Source organism: Lolium rigidum, chromosome 7 (genome assembly GCF_022539505.1).
Source record: "Lolium rigidum isolate FL_2022 chromosome 7, APGP_CSIRO_Lrig_0.1, whole genome shotgun sequence".
Lineage (NCBI taxonomy): Eukaryota > Viridiplantae > Streptophyta > Magnoliopsida > Poales > Poaceae > Lolium > Lolium rigidum.
The window spans coordinates 312,535,222-312,555,860 of record NC_061514.1 but is presented as its reverse complement, the minus strand read 5'-3'; the positions used below and the strand labels follow the sequence as shown (position 1 = coordinate 312,555,860).

The 20,639-nt window shown below is 47.8% G+C and overlaps 4 protein-coding genes and 1 non-coding gene across 6 annotated transcripts; 1 reads left to right on the top strand and 4 right to left on the bottom strand.

Annotated features, from left to right (window-relative positions):
• Window positions 1–463: 463 nt before the first annotated feature.
• TRNAR-UCG lies at window positions 464–537 on the bottom strand. The gene has a single exon. It is a non-coding gene; the product is annotated as a tRNA-Arg (tRNA).
• A 329-nt stretch (window positions 538–866) lies between these two features.
• Window positions 867–5,816, bottom strand: LOC124674621. Of its 2 annotated transcripts, none has more exons than XM_047210664.1 (5): window positions 5,650–5,816; window positions 4,423–4,478; window positions 2,060–4,069; window positions 1,678–1,864; window positions 867–1,589 (listed from the first exon to the last, which is right to left on the bottom strand). In XM_047210664.1, the coding sequence occupies exons 1-5, from the start codon at window positions 5,756–5,758 to the stop codon at window positions 943–945; spliced, it is 3,009 nt and encodes a 1,002-aa protein (XP_047066620.1). In that variant the 5' UTR covers window positions 5,759–5,816; the 3' UTR covers window positions 867–942. The 2 variants fall into 2 exon arrangements, with proteins under 2 accessions (XP_047066620.1, XP_047066621.1); XM_047210665.1 differs by having other exon boundaries at window positions 5,645–5,730.
• An 891-nt stretch (window positions 5,817–6,707) lies between these two features.
• Window positions 6,708–10,439, bottom strand: LOC124673167 (telomeric repeat-binding factor 2-like). Its single transcript, XM_047209293.1, has 6 exons — window positions 10,004–10,439; window positions 9,487–9,860; window positions 8,672–9,031; window positions 7,717–7,874; window positions 7,523–7,589; window positions 6,708–7,445 (listed from the first exon to the last, which is right to left on the bottom strand). The coding sequence occupies exons 1-6, from the start codon at window positions 10,437–10,439 to the stop codon at window positions 7,395–7,397; spliced, it is 1,446 nt and encodes a 481-aa protein (XP_047065249.1). The 3' UTR covers window positions 6,708–7,394.
• Window positions 10,440–10,815: 376 nt separating this feature from the next.
• Window positions 10,816–13,275, top strand: LOC124673166 (receptor-like protein kinase THESEUS 1; the record flags this gene model as incomplete). The annotated part of the gene is made up of 1 exon (XM_047209292.1): window positions 10,816–13,275. A coding segment is annotated over one exon (2,271 nt), but the record flags the coding sequence as incomplete, so codon positions are not given.
• Window positions 13,276–13,613: 338 nt separating this feature from the next.
• LOC124675555 (2-oxoglutarate dehydrogenase, mitochondrial-like) lies at window positions 13,614–18,931 on the bottom strand. The gene is given in 10 exon segments (XM_047211637.1): window positions 13,614–14,177; window positions 14,518–14,641; window positions 14,729–14,944; window positions 15,035–15,163; window positions 15,478–15,724; window positions 16,242–16,574; window positions 16,663–16,889; window positions 17,178–18,418; window positions 18,421–18,745; window positions 18,837–18,931. Coding segments are annotated over 9 exon segments (3,048 nt in total). The 5' UTR covers window positions 18,716–18,745; window positions 18,837–18,931; the 3' UTR covers window positions 13,614–13,941.
• Window positions 18,932–20,639: the final 1,708 nt, after the last annotated feature.

Below are 20,639 nucleotides of genomic sequence, written 5' to 3'. Positions count from 1 at the left end.
CGGAGTAACCTTATGATACCACTTTGTAAGCTATGTATATATAATATTAAGACATGGTAAATTTCCTTCCCAAAATTATCATTTGCATGTCTATCAGTGTACAAATCATTGTTCTGCGATCAATTAGCATGGTAATATTCACTCATGGTCTCAGGGGCATTACAGATATTTCCTATCGAATCCACATTTAACAGTTGCTACAACCAAACAACTTTCAGCTTGCCCATATTTGTCAGCTCACAGCTGATTTTCCACAGCAGATTCCCCACAGCTGATTTTCAGGAATCTAAAGCTCAACCAAACACACCCTTAGGATAGTTCATTGGATAATGTATAATATATTAAAGGATAGTTCATTGGATAATGTATAATATATTAAAGGTTTAAAAACGTACAGGAGATGGTGGCGATGTTAAGATAGATCATTGGATAATGCAATAATATATTAAAATGAAAAAACGTGCGACCACAGTGGGAGTCGAACCCACGACCTTCTGATCCGAAGTCAGACGCGCTAATCCACTGCGCTATGCGGTCACTACATGCACTCAAATGCCTTGCGCACTAGAATACCCACTGAACTGGGAAAACCAAACAGACCAAACAAATATGCAGCACAACGAACAAAACAAACTTCTTATTACAACATTAACATCCCACCAGTATATATATTACTAATTCATAAAAAAAAATGCACATCAATCAGAAGAAAGAGGCTACTGCATATATAATAATTACATTTTTTACCATTGTTTATCACCACTATGGAAGGAAATGGACTATTACACTGACAGTTACAGGCTTACAGCAGCCACTGCCTGGGCAGGCACAAGTAAGCTGCAGTACTTTCTTTCTTATAAGAACTAGGCACAAAACACTAGCATTACTTGTACACAACTCGCAAATTGTTGACATTTCCGGTGTGCGAAATAAACCACCTTCCTAACCAAAATGCTTCGACAGATTCAGGTCAGCTATAGCTTCTTCCAGGAGATCCTCACATACCATACCACCAAAGTCCGCTGCGATCTGCTCAGTGACATCCTCGCAGTCCAGCCACCCTACACCCATCAATTTTTCCTCCTGGAAGCATTCTGTTTCTCGCCGTTGTCGGCACACCCTTTCCCACACCTCCTGGACGAACTCCTCCTTGCCCCACTTCATGCTCAACTGACACCTCCTCATCAACCCTTGACTGCCACATTGTGTCAAACAAGTGATGGTATCCACAAGGATATCATTTGTCAGATCGAAAAGGAGCCTCCTCTCAGACTGCGGCCACAGAATGAGCTTGCTGTACTTCTTTTCGAGATTATCATACACATCACTGCAGGCGGGAGATCTCAATAAACAGCGCGCATCGAGTAGAAGATCCTGCTCAGCACTCTGAATGCCTAGACAGTTGAGCATGTTGACCACATAAGAAAAATCCCTTTCATCTTCATCCCAGAAAGTGCAGGATGTCGGCGCACTTTCATTTTCTAGTTCACAACTTGCAGCAGTTTCATCGTCACTAAATAAAGCAAGCTCGGTTTCATCTGCATCGCCTGCTGCCTCCATCTTGAGCAGTCGAAGTTGCATCCTGAGCCCTGTAGCAGCCAAAATTAATCAAGTCAGTAATCTGAACTGTGAAGAGTGGTAGGAAATTAATTGGCGATTTACAAATTGTCCACTTGCCTTGAAGATCTGCACTTATTTTCTCGAAACCTCCTGAACAACAGTCTTCCGCGTCCAAAGAAGATTCGAGGACAGACACTGGACTTGGGTGATCGTCTTCATTGGAACTTACAACGGATACTAATTCTGTCAGATGATCGGATGGAGCTTGATTATCTTCACATCGATCGTGCTCATTCCCATCAGTCTGGGTGCAGCAGAAAGAATCAGTTTATAGATCATTGTTCGAAAGGATATAGTATAGTACTATAGATTAGTAAGTCTTAGACAAATCACAAACTTCAGTATACCGGAGTGAGGGGTGGGAAATCACATGTCCATATACTATATGCAATGAATGCTTTAGCCATGCTTATCAGAGACAAGCATCAAATTAACATACCTGAGCTGCAGAATCTCCAAGACTAAGATTATCGTCTACTGTGGATGCCTGGTGTTGGTTAATAATCTTGTTGTGTCCAGAAGACTGAGCCTCACCTTGCCAGTTTGGAACTGCAGGACTGTAATTTAAATAGCGTTCAGATTCTAAACTATGGCAAGAATTTCCAGCATGCAAAAGTCTTCCTCCAGTTTCAGATAGCTCTGGCACTTCAGCAGTGTAAATTGGTTCTTCAAAATTCACATGTATCTCACGTTCCACTTTGTCCAGACATGGCACGTCACTTTCATCACAGTGATATGTTGAACTTCTGATCAGTGATCTCCTTTGTCTGTCCTGATGCAGAACTTCAGAATCATAAGGCCCAGATCTGATGATGTTCTCGACCATAGAAGATTCACCATGTGTGAAACTTGCTTTTGTGCTGGTCAAGTTCTGACTCCTTCGGTTGATGGATGAAGTAGAAATAGACTCCAACCTTGATATGTTACATATGTTCTCGTCTTTCCAACCATCATTGCTACTTATACCAAGAGGATAACCACATGATCCTGGTATCACATCCCTATGTAACTTTCCCTCTGGACATTGCTGGCGAGTTGCTGCAGTAAGCTCTGACACCTCTTTATCAGATAGAGCAAGCATGTCCCCAAGTGTGCTGAACGTATTTGCTTCTCGAGATGGATGCTGATGTTGGTGAGCCACCTTCCATCTGTCAGATAAGCGTCTCTTTGCTTCCTTCCTAATGGATCTCTTACTTGAATGTGTTGGTGAAGTTGCTACGGAAGGAGCATCCAAAGAATCACATAGAACAGGAGATCTTTCCAATGCCGCTGAAGTCTTTAGCTTAGCCATAGATGCCAGTAAAGAAACCTGTTCATCCTGCTTAGACGTCCTAATATCTGGGCTGACTTTCTGCTTCCCACTTACACCTCCCCTGCCAGCTGTCCTCATTTGCATTGAAACCTCTCGAGCAATTTCTCTTGGCCCCTTTTCCCTATGGCGTTGTGCATCAGAATATGCTATGGAGGCCTGAGGCATGGATTCTTCTGCATATTGCCTTTGAATACCATCATCTAGGCATGCTTCAATCCTTCTGTCACTAGAGCAAAATATGTCATCAGTGAGTGGAAATGCTCCTTCCATGTTCTGAGTTTTATCAAGGTATGGTTTCAAAACAACAATCCGGGTGGGAGAAATGCGCTTATCAATGCAATCCCTGTAGCTTGACCTAGACAACTTTTGTCTCAAAGAACCAGTTTCTTCTTTGGGAGCATGGGGCTTAATATGGAGCTTCCTTGGAGAATGCTTTGCTTCTTTTGGTGTGCGGAAACACCTTTCAGTGTCATTTTCTGGTGGATAGACAACGTCTGCGTCAATGAACTTATTCCTTCTGGATGGTTTTAATAGTGTGATGCGGTTTACACCAGACAATGGAGAACAGCTTAGACCGGACAGATCACTCGCAGCAACATTGTTGGATTCTTGAAGAATTTCCATGAGAACATCTTTATTTGATACCAATGCCTCTAGCGCATCATTGAAGTCTTCCGATTTCTGAAAAGATCCATCAGTGGAAAGCCGTTTTGCATCTATAAATTTCTGCCTTACAAAATTAAGGTCAGCATTGTTAACCCTGTCATGTCCAAAACAAGTATTACGGTTTAGGTTCTTCATTCTTGTGGTCTCCATTACTTCGAACACATCTTTGAATTCTGGAACCTCGTCAGTGCATGTCCGGCGTGGAACATCTCCCGACAGAGCATATTTGTCACTACAATTCCCTGATTTATGGCTGCAGCTCCCAGGTGACATGCCCTGTAAATGGTTCCCATTGCATGTATCTTGGCTATGCACCCCAGATGAAGGCATTACATCAAGGCCCATAAGCCTTCCTACAATACCTGGCACTGTATGCCTAGGAGTGGCATATCTAGAGACTTCATCATCTATTAACATTTTCATTGGGGTGCGACCAGCCCTTTTAGGTGTACAAAGCCTGTTCCCACCAAACTGAGAAAACAACAAAACAGTACATCTGGAATTGTTAGCTCGTTCTTGAAATGTTATAGCAACCACAAATGAAGATATTGCTATAGTAGCAAAAGACAACAGAGAAATGACTGAAGCATTTGATCAAAATCTGCGCATTACAAGAAATTGTTTCTGTAATAAACATGTGAGCAAATAAAAAATGGAATTTCTTTTATTTTTGACATGCTTAAACTTATTACTACTTGCTACAAAACAAAGTACGAAATAATTCCGCTTATATTTTAGGCTGTGCAAAAGGTTACCACATTTAAGTTAATTGATATATGACTTTTGTAGGCAAGAAGGTTTAAAGATAAAACTGCAACACTCACCAAGGAATTGGAATGCATCCCAGGTTCGCCTCCTTGTTTTCTCAAGGATCCAACTCCTGAATCAAAGATAAAGATACAGATGAATAAACTCCACACGAAAAGTTCAGAGTGGCAAAAGTAAAAAAAGGCACAGATTAAGCAGGGGGGGCACTCGACACATCTGCAATAGAGGTATGATTATGAAAAGGGAGATACAAATCCAATAAAGAGCCAGTTTATGCTGATATATTTGGACTCTGGTAAGAATGGATTATATTTGGGGCTGATGCGAGCAACTGTATCTTCCTGTAAATTTTAGAGCCGATGGGTACATGGTATTGATAGCAACGAGTGGATCGACAAGGATCAGGATGCAAACCAAGCTATGTACGACCAACCATCCAACGGATAGTACATTACCATGACCGTGTAGTAGTACTGTTAACTTGGATCCGACACAAAGACCAGACAAAACTTTTTGTACTATAAATTTACTACTTCCAAGTTGCAACATTGTAACCTGGCCCAACAACTAGTACGGAGTAAAAAATAACTCGAGTTTGTTTAACGAGATAATTTACTGTATTTACTGAGTAGAATACGCATCCCTATTGTCAACGAAGCTTCATAGTGCTTCGTGAACATGTGGGCTCTAACATAATATAGGGTTTTTTTGACCTTGAGAATGGCGCCATGTTCCATGAAATAAGGCTTGTTTCGCGTGATCTGGTGGGAATAATTTAAGTGCCAGCCAAGAATCCAAAGCTTATCACCATGCATTGGCCCGGAATTTGCTCAGAATTGATTTGAACAGACGAATTTTAACTCAAAGAGAAATAAAATTTGTGTGCAAGTCAAGGCAGGCAGGAGCAGAAATCCATTTTGTCTTTGTCTCCTCCCTGATGCAAGAAGACGACCCTGACTACAACTCTCCTCACGAGAAACCACCATTGTTTTCAGAAACAAAGAGGAGGGAGCAGGAAGAAAACAGAAAGGGGAAAAGCAAAACTATTTTTTGTCAGTAGGTAATGTTGATGGGAGCGAGTCACAAGAATCCCAAGCTGGCACCCCAAATGCGGAAAAAGCGAAATCTCGAGAAATCTAAGCAGTAAAAAGTACAAGGAACCAACTCGGGATTGTAGCATCCATGAGCAAATCCAAGAACGGAAGGAGCCCTGAGATTTCAGGAGAAACTAAGATGAAAAGTGCAAAAGAGACGAGGAGGGCTGGGAAGGAAGTGTACCGTACCGGCACCATCAGCGAGATTGGGGAGAGCATTGTGGCTGGGGCGGTGGTGGTGGTGGCGGCGGCGGGAGTGGAGGCCGTCCGTGTCTCCGCCGCGGCGAGCTCCCCCCATCTTGGCAGGGGCCACCGGGCCAGGGATCTTTCGGACAAGACAGGGAACTCGGCTGCTGAGAGCGAGCACGGGCAGGAAACTGTGCTCTGCTCTGTTGGGTTTCTCTCTCTCCTGAATCTGTGGCCGCTAGAGAAGCTAGTGACTGTGCATTTATCGCTTAAGCCCCTGTACTATGTCTTTGATCGGCAGTTGGTCCTCGTCCGACCTCTGGGTGACTTGTGATTAAATTAAATTTTCCTCTAACTCTGCGTATATGGCTAAATAAGCACAAAAAATCTCTGGGTATATATGGCTAAATAATCTCTTTCCACGGGTGTGAGAACGCCTGCAGTCTCGTCTAGGGCCTCGTATGAATCGGTGGCAAAGTACTCAACTGATGCACAGTGCCGGTCCATCGCTGCACCTGGCCTCCCTCTAAACCCCGCCCCCATCTCCAACTTCGATGACCCCTTGCACCCTAAAACCCAAAGTTTTGCCGCCATCAAGGTCCGTCTCCCAAAAACCCTAAGCTCCCACACCTGCACCCTAACCCTAAGTTCCCGGCCTCACCTTCACCGGCAACGCCGCAGCCAACCACATCATCCCCATCTCCAACGAGGTTGGCCACGTGGTTCTCTTCTTCCTAGAACCATCGTGGAGGTGAAGTGGGCTTGGCCAATAACTACCAATAGAACAGAGAGGGGTACGTGTTCGGAGGATAGCGTTCGTGTTAGTCGTCAAATGGGGATTGTCGGTGGGCTGAGGGTGTCACTGCCCTCCTAACCATCCGACCACGGGTGGTGCAAAGTTAAACATTGCATGTCTTACCAGGTGTTATCTCCAATTCACTCGTATAAAAATGACCTTACCTCAACCTTTTTCTTCCCCATCATCACTATCCATAATCAGCAATGATCAATCCAGTTTCATACTCCATGAACAAAAGAGATAAAGCACCTTAGCAGCATCATGAGGTCAGCCACAGAGCTGTAATCATCAAATTAAAAAAAAATCCAGGTACCCAATCATGTTGATTCATTTTGGACTCACATGCATACACACTATCCGCCTGAACTGGCTGCAGTGCGCACGTACGTTAACGCTGCAAGCACGGTCCACAGACGGTTTTTGATTGGTACAACTAACTAAACAGGAGAGCAACAGAAACGTCAACACGTCGATCACATGCATCCTCGGCCCTCTCATGGGATCCATGCCAAAGCCGTCCCTTCTCACGCTTAAGCCGCAGTAATCTGCTGCAAAAGTTGTACATCTGCACCTACAAATTAATTAGGATACGCATTTTCTGCCAGACCAACAGGTGGATCTAATTCTGATCATCCAAATCTACCACACCGACAATAACCCACCCACCAGATGACGCAGACGTCTGCCAGCCCTCCAAGAAAAGATTTGGCATCAGCGACAACACCAAGAGAAGAAGAAATACAGACTCGAGCCAGGCACATATCATCATCATCATAAGAAACCTCATCAGTAACTTACTTACAAACAACACCGGACCATCATTGAGCTGGCCTCTCTTAACCAGAAGGCCAAGATATCTCATGCCCTTCGTAGGACCACCTATATATACGCCTGCTGGTGCAAAAGCTATCTACCGGCTGCATGGCTTTCGATGTTCAGACGACGTTAATTAATTAATGGTGTGCCTCTCCATGTTCCTGAACTTGTCCTTCAAATCAACCTGCGCGTAGAAAGAACATTATGATTTTTCAGGTTTATGGACTGGAGATGGTCATGCTGTCAAGGTAGAATGCATACCTGTGATCTGTCTGCAAACACTCTAGGGTACGCGGTTTTGATGTCTTTCCAGCTTCCCTTGCCATACCTGCACACATCAGCAGCGGACGGAAATAAATCAGTAAATACCATCATCAGGAAGCAAATAAAACAAGGGTTTCTTTCAGGAACTTCTTCAATATAAAATGTGAGAGTGGGGAAAACAAAGATAGTACTTTTCAACCCCTTCTATCAAGGTTTGTTCTTCTATCTCGCTCCACCTCTTTCTTCTTTTGTTTGGAAATGTAGGTGGGGGTCTCCGCTTCATTTCATAAGTGGGTAGCTGGCGCCTATGTGGCGGCCTTCCAGGGTCAGAGTCGCTTGAATCATCCCACTACATTTACAGGATGACGACATACCATCAGAATACTGCATACATATATAGGTGCTACCTTTATATTGCACCCAAAAGGCAATCTTCAAGACTATGAAAACTAAATTGGAAATATCTGTGCGCTAGCATACTTAAACTGGTAAAACAAGCCAACAACCAGACATGTGCATTTTCAATGAGGCTTCTTAATGAATATTGTGGAAAGTCTGTAACTCACGTGTGATCAGGCATTTATGTGATTCTTTAAATTTGTAATTTCTAATCAACCAATATCAGGGGTTGATAAAGATCATATGAGATCAGCTAGATCACCCCTTGCAAAGAACATACAAATCGGGGCATAACAATTAACAAAGTATTTTATTGTACTGGTAATTACCAAAATGCTGAGAGAGCAATACACACCAAGGCAGCAACATTTATACCGAAATGTTGAATTTTTAATCATTAGGGGCTACTTTGATGAAACAAACAGGAGATCTCTAGACCACCCCTTGCAGAAAACGGTATAACAATTAACTCAGTGTTTTACTGAACTGGTAATTAGCAAAATGTAGAGGGAGCAATGCACAACAGGACAGCAACATCTATACCAAATTTTGATTTTTTTTTATCATCAAAGATGAAGGGCTAAGAACGCTGATACATTGCCCACAACAAAGTTGCTAGAAGCTGGATAATTTTATATGCTATATGAGAGCACTCTAATCATATGAGAGTGCCCTAATACGTGCAACCTTCATGATACCGGATCTTAATACCAGAACATCGATAAGAGCTGAAGTGGAAATTATCACCTCAAAAGCACTTGCAGTAGGATTCCTCTCCATGAGACTAGGCTTAGAACTTGTTACTGGATGGCTCTTGTTATTGTCAGGGGCAATCTCTCCAGTAACATTAGAAGGTGTAGCCTTGTCCTTGCCTTTGATTGTTTTGCTTGTTACCGACTTTTCTGGAAGTCGGCCATCCGTTGATCTTTCTACTGGCTCTTCTTGTTGTCGAGCGCAGCCCTCTTGAACATGGTCAGCTTTGCCATTTTCTGTAGCAAGATGAACTCCATCATCTTGCTGAGCACGATTGGCTTCATTAGCACCGCTCGTGCTGGGTGCATTAGCCGCTTTATCAGCTAGAGGAAACCCAGATGGATCTTGCTCAATCTTGCAGAAAAACAACATTGAAGAAGATCAAAACTAAATGGAATTTTACGTGCACTTGTACACTTAAACTGGTACTAGTAAAAAAGAATCTACAGATAGCAGGGATTATACTTTGATAAAACAGGCATTAAATTCACTAGATCACCCCTTGCAGAGAAGATACAAGTAGGAGCAGTTAACGAAATTGTTCCCTTGAAGCGATAATTAGCAAAATGTTGGGAGAGCAGTACACAACAAGACAGCAACATTCACGCCGAAACGTGGGGTTTATTATCATCGAAGATGAAGATCTAAGAATGTTGATACATTACCCACACCAAAGTTGCTAGAAGCAGGGTAATTTAAATACTACTTATATGCTACGAGTATATGAGACTACTCTAATGAGCATATAATCTTCACGATACTGCATCTTAATACCAGAACATCATAGGAGATAAAGAGAAAATTATCACCTCAAAAACGCTTGAAGTAGGATTCCTCTCCGTGAGACTAGGCCTAGAACCTCTCGTTACTGGAGGGCTCTTGTCACTGCCAGGGGCAATCTCTCCGGTGACACGAGAAGGTGAAGCTTTGTCCTTGCCTCTGATTGCTGCCCTTGTTACCGGCTTCTCAGGAAGTCGAACATCCGCTGCTCTTTCTACTGGCTCTTGTTGGAGTCGGGTGCAATCCTCCTGAACATGACTAGCCTTTCCAGTTTCCCTACCAAGCTGGGATTCATCCTCTTGCTGAGCACTACCGGCTTCGTTACCGCCGCTCGTGCTGGGCGCATTGGGGGCTGGGTCTTGCCCAAGCTTGCCTAAAATCTCACGCTCCGTGGACTCACCTACTGCATTAACCAACCAAAATTCGTTTAATAAAATGTTGCTTTGGAGCTATTTCAAATTTTCAATGCGAGATCCACGGAAATTCTGAGATTTGAAATTCCTAGGGTAACTGAGGTAGAGGAAGGGACGGCGAGGCGAGGCTCACCGAGCACACGAAGCTTTCCGCGCGTGTCTTGGTCGGCCTTGGCCCACGTGTGGAGGGCTCCGTCGCCGACGATCCGGTCGGCGGCGGCCTCGAGCACGGAGGGAGGGAGGCTGGTCCACTCGGCGTCGACGAGCCGCCTGAGGGCGGGCAGGTCATCGCAGACGGCGAGGTTGTCCGGGAAGCAGTCCGCGAGGTCGGGTTCGGCGAGGACGGCCCGCGCCCTGCGGAGGAGGGCGGAGGGGTCGGCGTAGGCGGGGTCCGAGAGGGCGGCGTCGAGGGCTCGGAGCCCGACGCTTTTGCGTAGGCGGTGGGAGGTGTGGCCGGCGACGGACGGGAGAGCGGCGACGAGGGCGGAGAAGGCGGGGAGTGGAACGCGGCGGTTGCCGGCGAGGAAGTCGAGGACCAGGAACGCGTCGGCGGCGGCCAGCGGCGGCATCGTGCTGGGTCGCCGTCGCCGTCGCGCCTCGCGCGGGCCACCGTTCGCGTCCTTGTCTTTCTCAGGTTGGGCTCGGTTTGGGTCTGGTTTGGGTTTTGGGCTGGGCCGGGCCCAACAGGTTCCATGTGCAGTTCAGCAGCTCGGTGACTGAGATGGCAATGTGGAGGAGTGAGTGAGAGATTGCGCCATGGCCGCCATCTACGCCGCCGCCGCCGCCGGCGGCGGCTTGGTCCTCCTCCTCCTCCACATTGTGGCGGCGGTGGTGACCGCCGGCGACGACCCGCTCCTCATCGCGTGCGGCGCCGCCGCCCCCATCACCCTCCCCGACGGCCGCGTCTTCCTCCCGGACTCGAACATCTCCATCTCCCCGGCCCACGCCTCCCACACCACCACCACCACCACCGCGGCCTCTCCGCCTCTCTTCTCCACGGCGCGCGTCTTCTCCGCCGCCGCAACCTACTCTCTCCCCGTCCCCCGCTCACCCCACCGCCACCTCCTCCTCCGCCTCCACCTACTCCAATCCGCCCACTTCGCCGTCGCCGCAGGCGACCTCCAGCTCATCTCCGACTCCCGTGCGGCCTCTCCCGCAGCCTGGGGCCGCTACAACTACCGCGAGTACCTGCTGCCGCACCGCGGCGGAGGCCTCCTGCGCCTCCGCTTCTCGCCGCGGCCCGGCTCGCTCGCGCTCCTCAACGCCGTCGAGCTCTTCCCCGCCCCCAACGCCCTGCTCCCGCTCCCGTTCAACCCACTCCGCCTCGCCGAGACCTTCTACCGCGTCAACGCCGGCGCGCACGGCGCGGCGTCCTCGCTCAACGACTCCCTCTGGCGGCTCTGGGAGAGCGACGCCGCCTACCTCCTCAACGCGGCCGCCGCGAGCCCCGTCTCCGTGGACCCGGCCAGCGTCCGCTACCCGCAGGGCGCCGCCCCGCCGTACGCCGCCCCGGCCGCCGTGTACGCGCAGGCGCAGGAGATGGCCGACGCCCGCGTCGGCAGCCAGCGCTTCAACCTGTCGTGGGCGTTCCCCGTCGACCCGGGCTTCCGCTACTCCGTCAGGCTGCACTTCTGCGACATCGTCGGCCGCAACTCCACGGACCTCGTCTTCGACGTCTACCTCAACAACGACACCGTGCTCAGCAGCTTCGATTTGTCCGGCACCCTCGGCTTGTTCGATGCCTATTTTGTGGATTTCGTCGTTGCTGTCCCGCCGGGACTGGGGAGGATCCTGCTGCAGGTTGGGCCTCCCCGTGTGTCCTATTCTCAGCCGAATGCCATCCTCAATGGCGTCGAGATCATGAAGCTTGGCGACCAGGAGACCGTGCGCCGTGTGGATGCCCTCACCGCAGCTCAGCCAGGGTTGAAGGCGCGCAAGAAGAAGGTTGCAGTAATCGCTGCTGTGACTGCCGGTGGAGCAATGTTCATCATCTGCATTGTGGGCATGCTGTTGTTCTTGAGGCGCCGCCGGAAGGGAAAGGAGAAACACCGGTCTCTCGCTAGACAGCCGTCCTCCTCCATAGGCCTTGACACGCACACTGGCATCTCTGCGTCCAACGTTTCAGCAGCTAGAAGCTGCCCATCCTCGGGGCCTTCTCTCGGCATCAGCCAGATAATGCAGGCGACCAGCAACTTCAACGAGGGCTTGGTCATAGGCGTCGGCGGATTTGGCAAGGTGTACAAAGGGGTTCTGTGGAACGACACGGTGGTTGCGGTTAAGCGGGGGAACCCTCGGTCACAGCAAGGCCTGCTGGAGTTCCGCACCGAGATCGAAATGCTATCCAAGCTCCGGCACCGCCATTTAGTGTCCCTCATCGGGTACTGCCATGAGGCCGGTGAGATGGTGCTGGTCTATGAGTTCATGGCAGGCGGACCTCTCCGGGAGCACCTGTACGGCTCTGCCCTCCCGGCACTATCATGGAAGCAGAGGCTCAAGGTCTGCATTGGGGCGGCAAAGGGTCTGCACTACCTTCATACAGGAGTCTCCGAGACGATCATCCATCGAGACGTGAAGACCACCAACATCCTCCTTGACCACAATCTGTCTGCCAAGGTTTCAGATTTCGGACTATCGATGTCAGCACCGGCTATTGACCAGGCACATGTCAGCACTGCGGTGAAAGGTAGCTTCGGTTACCTCGACCCCGACTATTTCAGAAGGCAGCAGCTGACTGACAAGTCGGACGTGTACTCCTTCGGCGTCGTCCTCATGGAGGTGTTCTGCGCTAGGCCTGCCATCGACCCGGCCCTTCCTCGCGAACAGGTGAACATTGTGGACTGGGCGATGAAATGGCAGAAGCTTGGCCAATTGGAGAGGCTCATGGATCCCCGCCTTGTGGGCAGCGTCAGCATTGGTTCGCTTCGGAAGTTTGGCGAAACCGCAGAGAAATGCCTAGCGGAGTACGGCGTCGATAGGCCCACGATGGGTGACGTGCTGTGGAACTTGGAGTGTGCCCTTCAACAGCAGGAGTCGTTTCTACGCTCTGCCGGTGAAGCGAGCAGCAGCGGCACAAATGGCGCTCAGGGATTTCTAGGTCGGACTCGTCGTGCGGGCGGTGATGCTGTGGATGAGGGTTGCAGCATTGTTGGTGATGTGACTGATGCCACCGCAGGAACAACAGTTTTCTCACAAATATTGGATCCAAGAGGTAGATAGGTTGAATGCTGCTTGGGATTACCTTGGCGGACAGGATGGCCAAATCTGACTTCGTGTTCTGTAGTGCACTACAGTCTACAGGATAGCCAAACTAGGTTATATTTTCAGTAGAATATATTTTAGCAGTTGTTAGTGTTGTAGCTGTAAGATGCCTCGAGTGATTGCAAGAAAGATGATGAAATATTGTGCAGAGAGGAATGAAATCTCGCTGGGAATTGTATGCATTTATCCCTGTACTGCAACAGATACTAAGCAGATTTGCCTTTAGTTGGAGCTTGAATCGAGTCCCGCCAGGCGCTGGATTCTTAAGCCAAGCCTGAGCTTTTACCTGGCTTGCTTCACTAATTTTTTACATTCCAAAAATGTAAGTTCAAAAACACCAATCGATCATTAGTTTCTTCAGAAATGAATCAACTGGCAACGCAATGTGTCACCTCATAAGATGCACAGCTGCAAATTGCCAGACATATCGGAAACAATATTGCTGTAAACGCGTACTATGAACCATCCATGGAAGAATACAGGACTATAGAGTAGAACCACACGATGTTATTGCTCATATTCAGAACGGTAATATTTGTCCAGATAGCTTCCCGAGGAAAACAAGGACATATCACCATACAGTCAGTAAAACTAGCATAACGATTCAAAATTGTTGCTCATGTTGAGATAGGTCTCACACCTTTTCAACAGCAAGAAGGTTCAGTAAGAGTTGATTATTCACGACCTTCAGAGCGAAACGCCTCAAAGAAAAACGGAGAGAAAAAAGAACTTGTTACAGACCAAAACTTTAAGATGGTGTGCTCAGGCTTGACAACTTGAGCCTCGAAAGAGTTACGTTGCAAACAGTTTCCATCAGGGGAACTTGATCGGCTCTGGCTGTAATGCTTTCTTCACTAGCTCTGACTGTTCCTGCACATGAACGGTCAAGAAACCAGTGGCTGTGGCAGCCGATGGTGCCCTGCCCACGTACTTGATGTCATCGAAAGATCCCCGCCCAAGGGACTTCATGGCCGAGTACAGGCGAGGGGAGATGTAGGTGTATGCACCCATATTCATAGGCTCCTCTTGGCACCAGACGATCTCCGCATCTGCGTACATAGAGCCAAACATGAATAGTTGTACAACAAAATATACTCAAGACACATAACAGCTTGGACAACAACTGCTAGTTGCCCAGCAGTGGTGTCCTCCTACCTGTTCAGCACCCAGCGAGGTGTGGTGCCATCTACAAGTGCTAAAATAATGTTCTACTATCATGTTCTACAGGCATATAGTTACAGGAATACAGGTGCAACAAAACTAAAGCTCACTGTGAAAGAAGCAATGCCACAACATAAGTTACATAACAATGTTATAATTATAAAGAACTACATGGAAACATTGTTAATGCATGCTATGGATTAAATTATTTGAGAAAAGGAACCATACTTGGATATCTTTTTAGCTCTCTCTGGATAAGGTCATAGGGGAATGGGCTAAGCTGCTCGACTCTGCAAATAGCAACATCATTGCGCTCAGTCTTTTTCCGCTCTTCATCCAGTTCATAATACACCTGCAAATATGGTAATTTCAAAGGAAGTTCATATTAGCACTGAACTGGTAACTCATTTGGCTTGATTTGTTAAAAGCAAACACATACCTTCCCAGAGCATAATACAAGGCGGTTGATACCCTCCTCGACTTCCTTGTGATCGTTACGGTCCTTTATCAGACGCTTGAAACGTGTTCCTTGCTTGTCGAATCCTGGGTGGCCTTCAACATCATCAAATTCAGAAAGGTTGGATTTACACTCCTTGTGCCGAAGTAGGTTCTTGGGGGCTGTAACGATCAGCGGCTTCCGGAACTCCCTATGTATCTAGATCCCGCAGACAAGCAAGGATTAATTCATGCTAGTGACCCACATACTGGTGCCTAGTAAAACTTTGGCATAGTGGAAAAAACTAACCTGACGACGCAACACATGGAAATAGTTTGCAGGGGTTGTCACATTCACAACCTGCCAATTACACTCCTGTATCTGCTTGCGAAGTGTTGAGTCCATCTCAGGGATGACAAAAGGATTGTCATCACTCATCTGTGAAGCAAATTGATAATCTCTAGTAAGCAACAAAACATTAAAGAACCAAGCATACCATACATCCAGAAGTTATGGAAAATTTAGAATGCCAAACCATCACCATAATAACTCGAGCTATCAGAAGTTGTAAAGCATATGGTTCTTTCTTTATTACTGACAGGATATTTTCTTCTCAACTCAACAAACAACTATAGCATGCTAGAAAGCTATCAAAGAACAAGGACACAAAGCAGGAGGCTGCTTCTGACTGGACAGCATTGATTGCACGCATGATATAGAAAAGACAGGTAAAATTATGTCCTGCAAATTACCTGAAGGAAGCGCTCCAAACGGGAGCTGGAGTGTTCAGGACCTTGGCCATCGTAACCATGAGGCAGTAGAACAACAAGGCCAGTTTGGCGCAGCCATTTTGCCTCTCCACTACTCAGGAACTGGTCGAACATCACTTGCGCACCATTGGAAAAGTCACCAAACTGAGCTTCCCAGAGTACTAGTGAATTAGGATTCTCCATGGAGTAACCCAATTCAAACCCAAGAACAGCAAATTCTGAAAGCGAACTGCAAAAAGGCAAATTCTTGTCCTCAAACCCAAGAAAATCAAATCATACTTCGTATTCAAGTTGAAACTTATTACAGGTAAAACAGGACCTATCTCAAAACAATGTAGGAATGTTCCAAGGTTGCATATGCAAGGCGACAACTTAAGAAAGTTAAGTTGACAGTCAAGGCAGTAAGTAAAACTAGAGCTTATTGTTCTAATGAACTTATACTTGAACAGTTATATTTCAAAGGAGAGATAGGCCGAACGATCCTACAAAGAACCGATATAGAACCTCCAATCTTGTCTAAAGGACAGTCAAGGAAATACTAGAGCTTATTGTTTTGAAGAACCTATACTGAACAATTATAGTCCAAAGCGGAGACAGGCCAAACATTCCTACAGTACCCAACATAATTTCTGCCTAAAGAGCAGGGAAACATGAATGATCTTATGAACTTCTAAACTTAACAAGTCTAGATAATATCACAGCAATCAGTATGATGATACAAGTAATAGTTCCATGAGCAGACTTACCTGTTGCTAACAGTAAACAGCTCCTCGTTTTGATTCATCACAACATGATCGAGTGGGCAGTACTTGGCCCCAGTTTCTTGGTCATGTAGAACCGAATGGCGGTGGCTAAAAGTTCCCCTTTCCACATCCTGTCCACTCAGCCTAACATGGTTGCCTTCAACTATGAGTGCTGCAAAGGCAAGGGCCTCAGCCACAGCCCAATCAATACCTTCACCACTTTCAATCATTGCAGCGCGCTGCTCAAAAATCTTCTTCACTGCTCTGTGGGGCTTGAAGCCTTCAGGTAGAGTAGTAATTGCTTGACCAACACGTTTCAGTACCTCCGGCTTAACCCTGCAAAGCAAGCATTTCAATGATGATGGATGATATATTTGTGGGAGACATGAGTTATAACACTAATCAACACAGCTAATGTTGTTACCCGGTGTTGCGGACACGTGAAATTTGCTCAGGTGACTTAAAGCCAGTCCAGTAAGCTGCGAGCCAATCCCTCTTGTTGGGAACATAATCTTTGCTTTTAGCGAACTCTTCATTCAGGATTCGGTTCACTTTGTCGTGGATCCTTTGAACATCTTCTTTGCTGACTTCGCCTGTTCCAAGCAGTTTGTCCTCATAAAGCTTCAATGAATTGGGATGGTTCTTAATGACCTGCCAAAGAATAATTTTCATCAGAAACATTCAGCGTGCCAGAACCTCAAAGCATACATATCAGAGAAAAAAAAAAGCACAAGTATGACACAAATAGAATTGGGTATCAAATTATGGAGAAACGATCACAAACATGAACACGGTAGAAAGGGTAATATAGAGGACAGGCTCAAAATGAAACAGGCATTGAGCTGTATATATTGCATTGGGTAGCAAACTATGCAGAAATGATCAGTAATAAAAGTGTGCAAGGTAATGAGAACCTGTAGCATTAGGATTATATATTACCTGGTACATCTTTGGCTGCGTGAAGGATGGCTCGTCAATTTCATTGTGTCCGAATCGACGGTAGCAGATGAGATCGACGACGACATCAGAATGGAAAGTCTGGCGCCACTCAGCGGCAAGTTCGCAGACACGTACAACAGCCTCGAGATCGTCACCATTAACATGGAATATAGGGACGTTGACAGCCTTGGCAACATCGGTGCAGTACTGCGAGGACCTGCCAGCTCTTGGATCAGTGGTGAAGGCAACCTGATTGTTGACAACAATGTGGATGGTTCCTCCGGTGGTGTAGTTTGGAAGGGCACTCAGATGGAGCGTCTCGTACACGATGCCCTGCCCAGCGAAGCTGCCGTCGCCGTGGATGAGAATGCCCATGTTCTTCGTCCTGTCAGCGTCATCGGAGTAGAACTGCTTGGCGCGCGTCTTGCCGACGACAACCGGGTCGACGGCCTCGAGGTGGCTGGGGTTGGCGACGAGCGAGAGGTGGATCCTCTTGCCGCCGCGGGTGGGGCGGTCGTAGGAGGTGCCGAGGTGGTACTTGACGTCGCCGGTGCCCGTGTAGAGCCCGTCCTCGCCCTCCACCGGCCTGGTCCCGCCGGCAAACTCGCTGAAGATCTGCGACAGCGGCTTGCGCACGACGTTGCCGAGCACGTTGAGCCTGCCCCTGTGCGGCATCCCGATGACGATGTTGTGGACGCCGAGGTCGGCGGCGCGGTCGAACATCTCCTTCATGCCGGGGATGAGCGTCTCGCCGCCCTCGAGGCCGAAGCGCTTGGCGGTGGCCCACTTGGTGGCGAGGAAGTTCTCGAACTGCGTGCTCCAGGCGAGGCGGTCGAGCATGACGAGGCGGCGGTCCTTGGGGTAGGGGGTGGGGATGGCGGTCTCGATCCGGTCGCGGAGCCAGTTGCACTTGTCCCGGTCCGGGATGTGCATGTACTCGAACCCGACCGGCCCGCAGTAGGCCTGCTCGAGCTTGCGGAGGATCTCGCGGAGGGTGAGCACCGGCCGGTTCTCCGAGAGGAAGCCCGACATCTTCCAGACGCCGAGGAAGAACTCGCGGTCCAGGTCGGCGGCGGTGAAGCCGTAGTTGGCGAGGTCGAGGTCGTCGGGCACGGCGCGGTCGTCGAGGCCGAGCGGGTCGAGCGCCGCCTTCATGTGGCCGTTCACCTGGTAGGCGCGGACCAGGAGGAGCAGCTGCATGCTCTCCTGGATGGTCTGCCCGGAGAGGGCGGCGGCGGTGGGGCGGCCTGGCCGAGGAAGTTGCGGAAGAAGTTGTCCCAGGACTCGTCGACGGAGGCCGGGTCGGCTTCCCAGGCGCGCTGGAGCTCTTCGAGGTAGACGCTGCTGGTGCCGTCGAGGAAGCTGTCGGTGAGCCGGGAGAGCGGGACGGCGCGCGGCGCGGGCGCCGCGGCCGCGCTGCGGCGGAGCGCGGTGGTGTGGAAGGCCGCGGATCGGGTGGTGCCGGCGGTGGCGCGGGCGATGAGGGCCCGCCGCGCGGCGTGGCGGGCCACGCCCGTGGCGGCGCGGAGCCACGTCATTGGTGTCCTCCTCCCCTTGCGCTCCTCCTCCTGATAAATCGAATCGAAAATTAATCGACAAATCGGGCAATGGCGCCGGAGGACGGCGGATCGGTGGGGGAGGGGGGGAATCGGAGCGAACCTTGCGCGGTCAATGGATGGATGGCGGCGGCGGCGGCGGGTCGGCGGAACCCTCGTCGGTGTCCAGGGAAGGAAGGAAGGAATGGAAGGGAGGAGGTGGGTTTCTTTTGCCTTTTCCTTTTTTTTTGGTCGTCGTCTGTGGAGATTATGTCTTGGGAAAGGGTGCAACGCGGCGCAGCCCGAGAGAGAGGAGGAAGCCAGGAAAGAATGGGTTTGGGTTGGGGTCAGGTCAAAACTCAAAAGCGGTGGCGGTGGGTTCCGGTTCAAACGTGTCGTGCGCAGGGGCAGGGCAAGGACCGGAGCCGTTCGGCGCTGCCTTTTCTTTTCCACGCAAAAACACGTCACCGCCACGAGGTCGTGTACAAGAAGAACTATCTTTAGGATATCACAGCTTATCATTGAAACGTATTTTATTTAGGTCATCCCTATCCATTACTATCCACGGCAAAGGAACTATTTCTTGTTTAATTCGTAGACTTGATGAAAAAAATATTATTTGCAAAAAAATCCATTTGATGAATCCAAATTTAATTTATACTCTCTTCTTCTCGTAATATAAGATTTTGTTACAACAAATATATGCATACATTGGTTGGATAGAGGGATTCTTTGCAAAAAAAAAAAGAGGTCTCATCCAAATTACTTGCCACATATTCACCGCCACGAGGTCGTACACAAGACGAACTATCTTAAGGATGTCACGGCTTATCATTGAAATGTAAGTTCCAGAGAGGCGCTTTCTGCCAGACAGAGTTAGAACCGGAGGTGAGGGGATTGTTTAGAAAAATCTCCAAAAACAATGTAAAATATTAAAATAATAGTATGTATGATGCAAATAGGTGATAATATGTGGCAATAAGGTGCAAAGTTTATATATGCATTTTACATGCATCAACATTACCAAGCTTAACATATGCTCGTCCTCGAGCATAAAGGAGATAAAACTAACATGATCTTTAAAATTTATTGTGTTGTTTCTATGTAATCATGCAGAGTCTTACAAGATTTAGTCAGTAAAGAATGACAATAAGCAATGTGAAGTATAGAGTGTTATTTCTTACATTCTACAAAGCATGCATAACAGTAAATAGCATTTTAAGAAATATGAATGACAAGTATTATGAACCATAAAGAGAACCAACCTGAGGTTGGGTGGTTAGGTTGCTTACCACCGAGTTCAACCCCGGTTTGACATCCGTGTCTCATAAGGCGAATATTCATTCGTGGGAGCGACGTTCCCGTCGACGAGGCGCCGTGGTGACTTCGTCAATTTCAAGATCCAATCCGCCGGCCGTCTTCCGGAGGTGCTCATAGGGGTAGGGTGTACGTGTGTGCGTTCATAGGGGTGAGTGTATACGCGTGTGAGCATCTGCGTTTGTACTGTGTTTCTCAAAAAAAAAAAGTATTATGAACCATAAAGCATGCTTTGGAGAATCCTATAGAATTGTTTGGAAGGCTCATTGTTCTCTCTTTTGATTCTTTTGGTACTCTTGACGCTTGGACACAATAAAGTAAATAGGAAATATATGTGATAGTCCTCCAACAAAACAAAAAGATAAATAGAGCATAAAATGAGATTTTGAGATATGCAATTCATGGCAACAATACTTATAATGATGGGGTACCATGCATATATTTGTTTCAGGGATATATATCTATGATTCATGTGTATGACGGGAAATTCAATTCGGCTCCCGGGTGCGTATGCTCCCTCTACCAACAAAACATATTTCGAAGTGTGGAGAAATTTTGATAAAAAATTCTACATGTACATCTCCATAATATATGTGTATGCGTCAAGTTT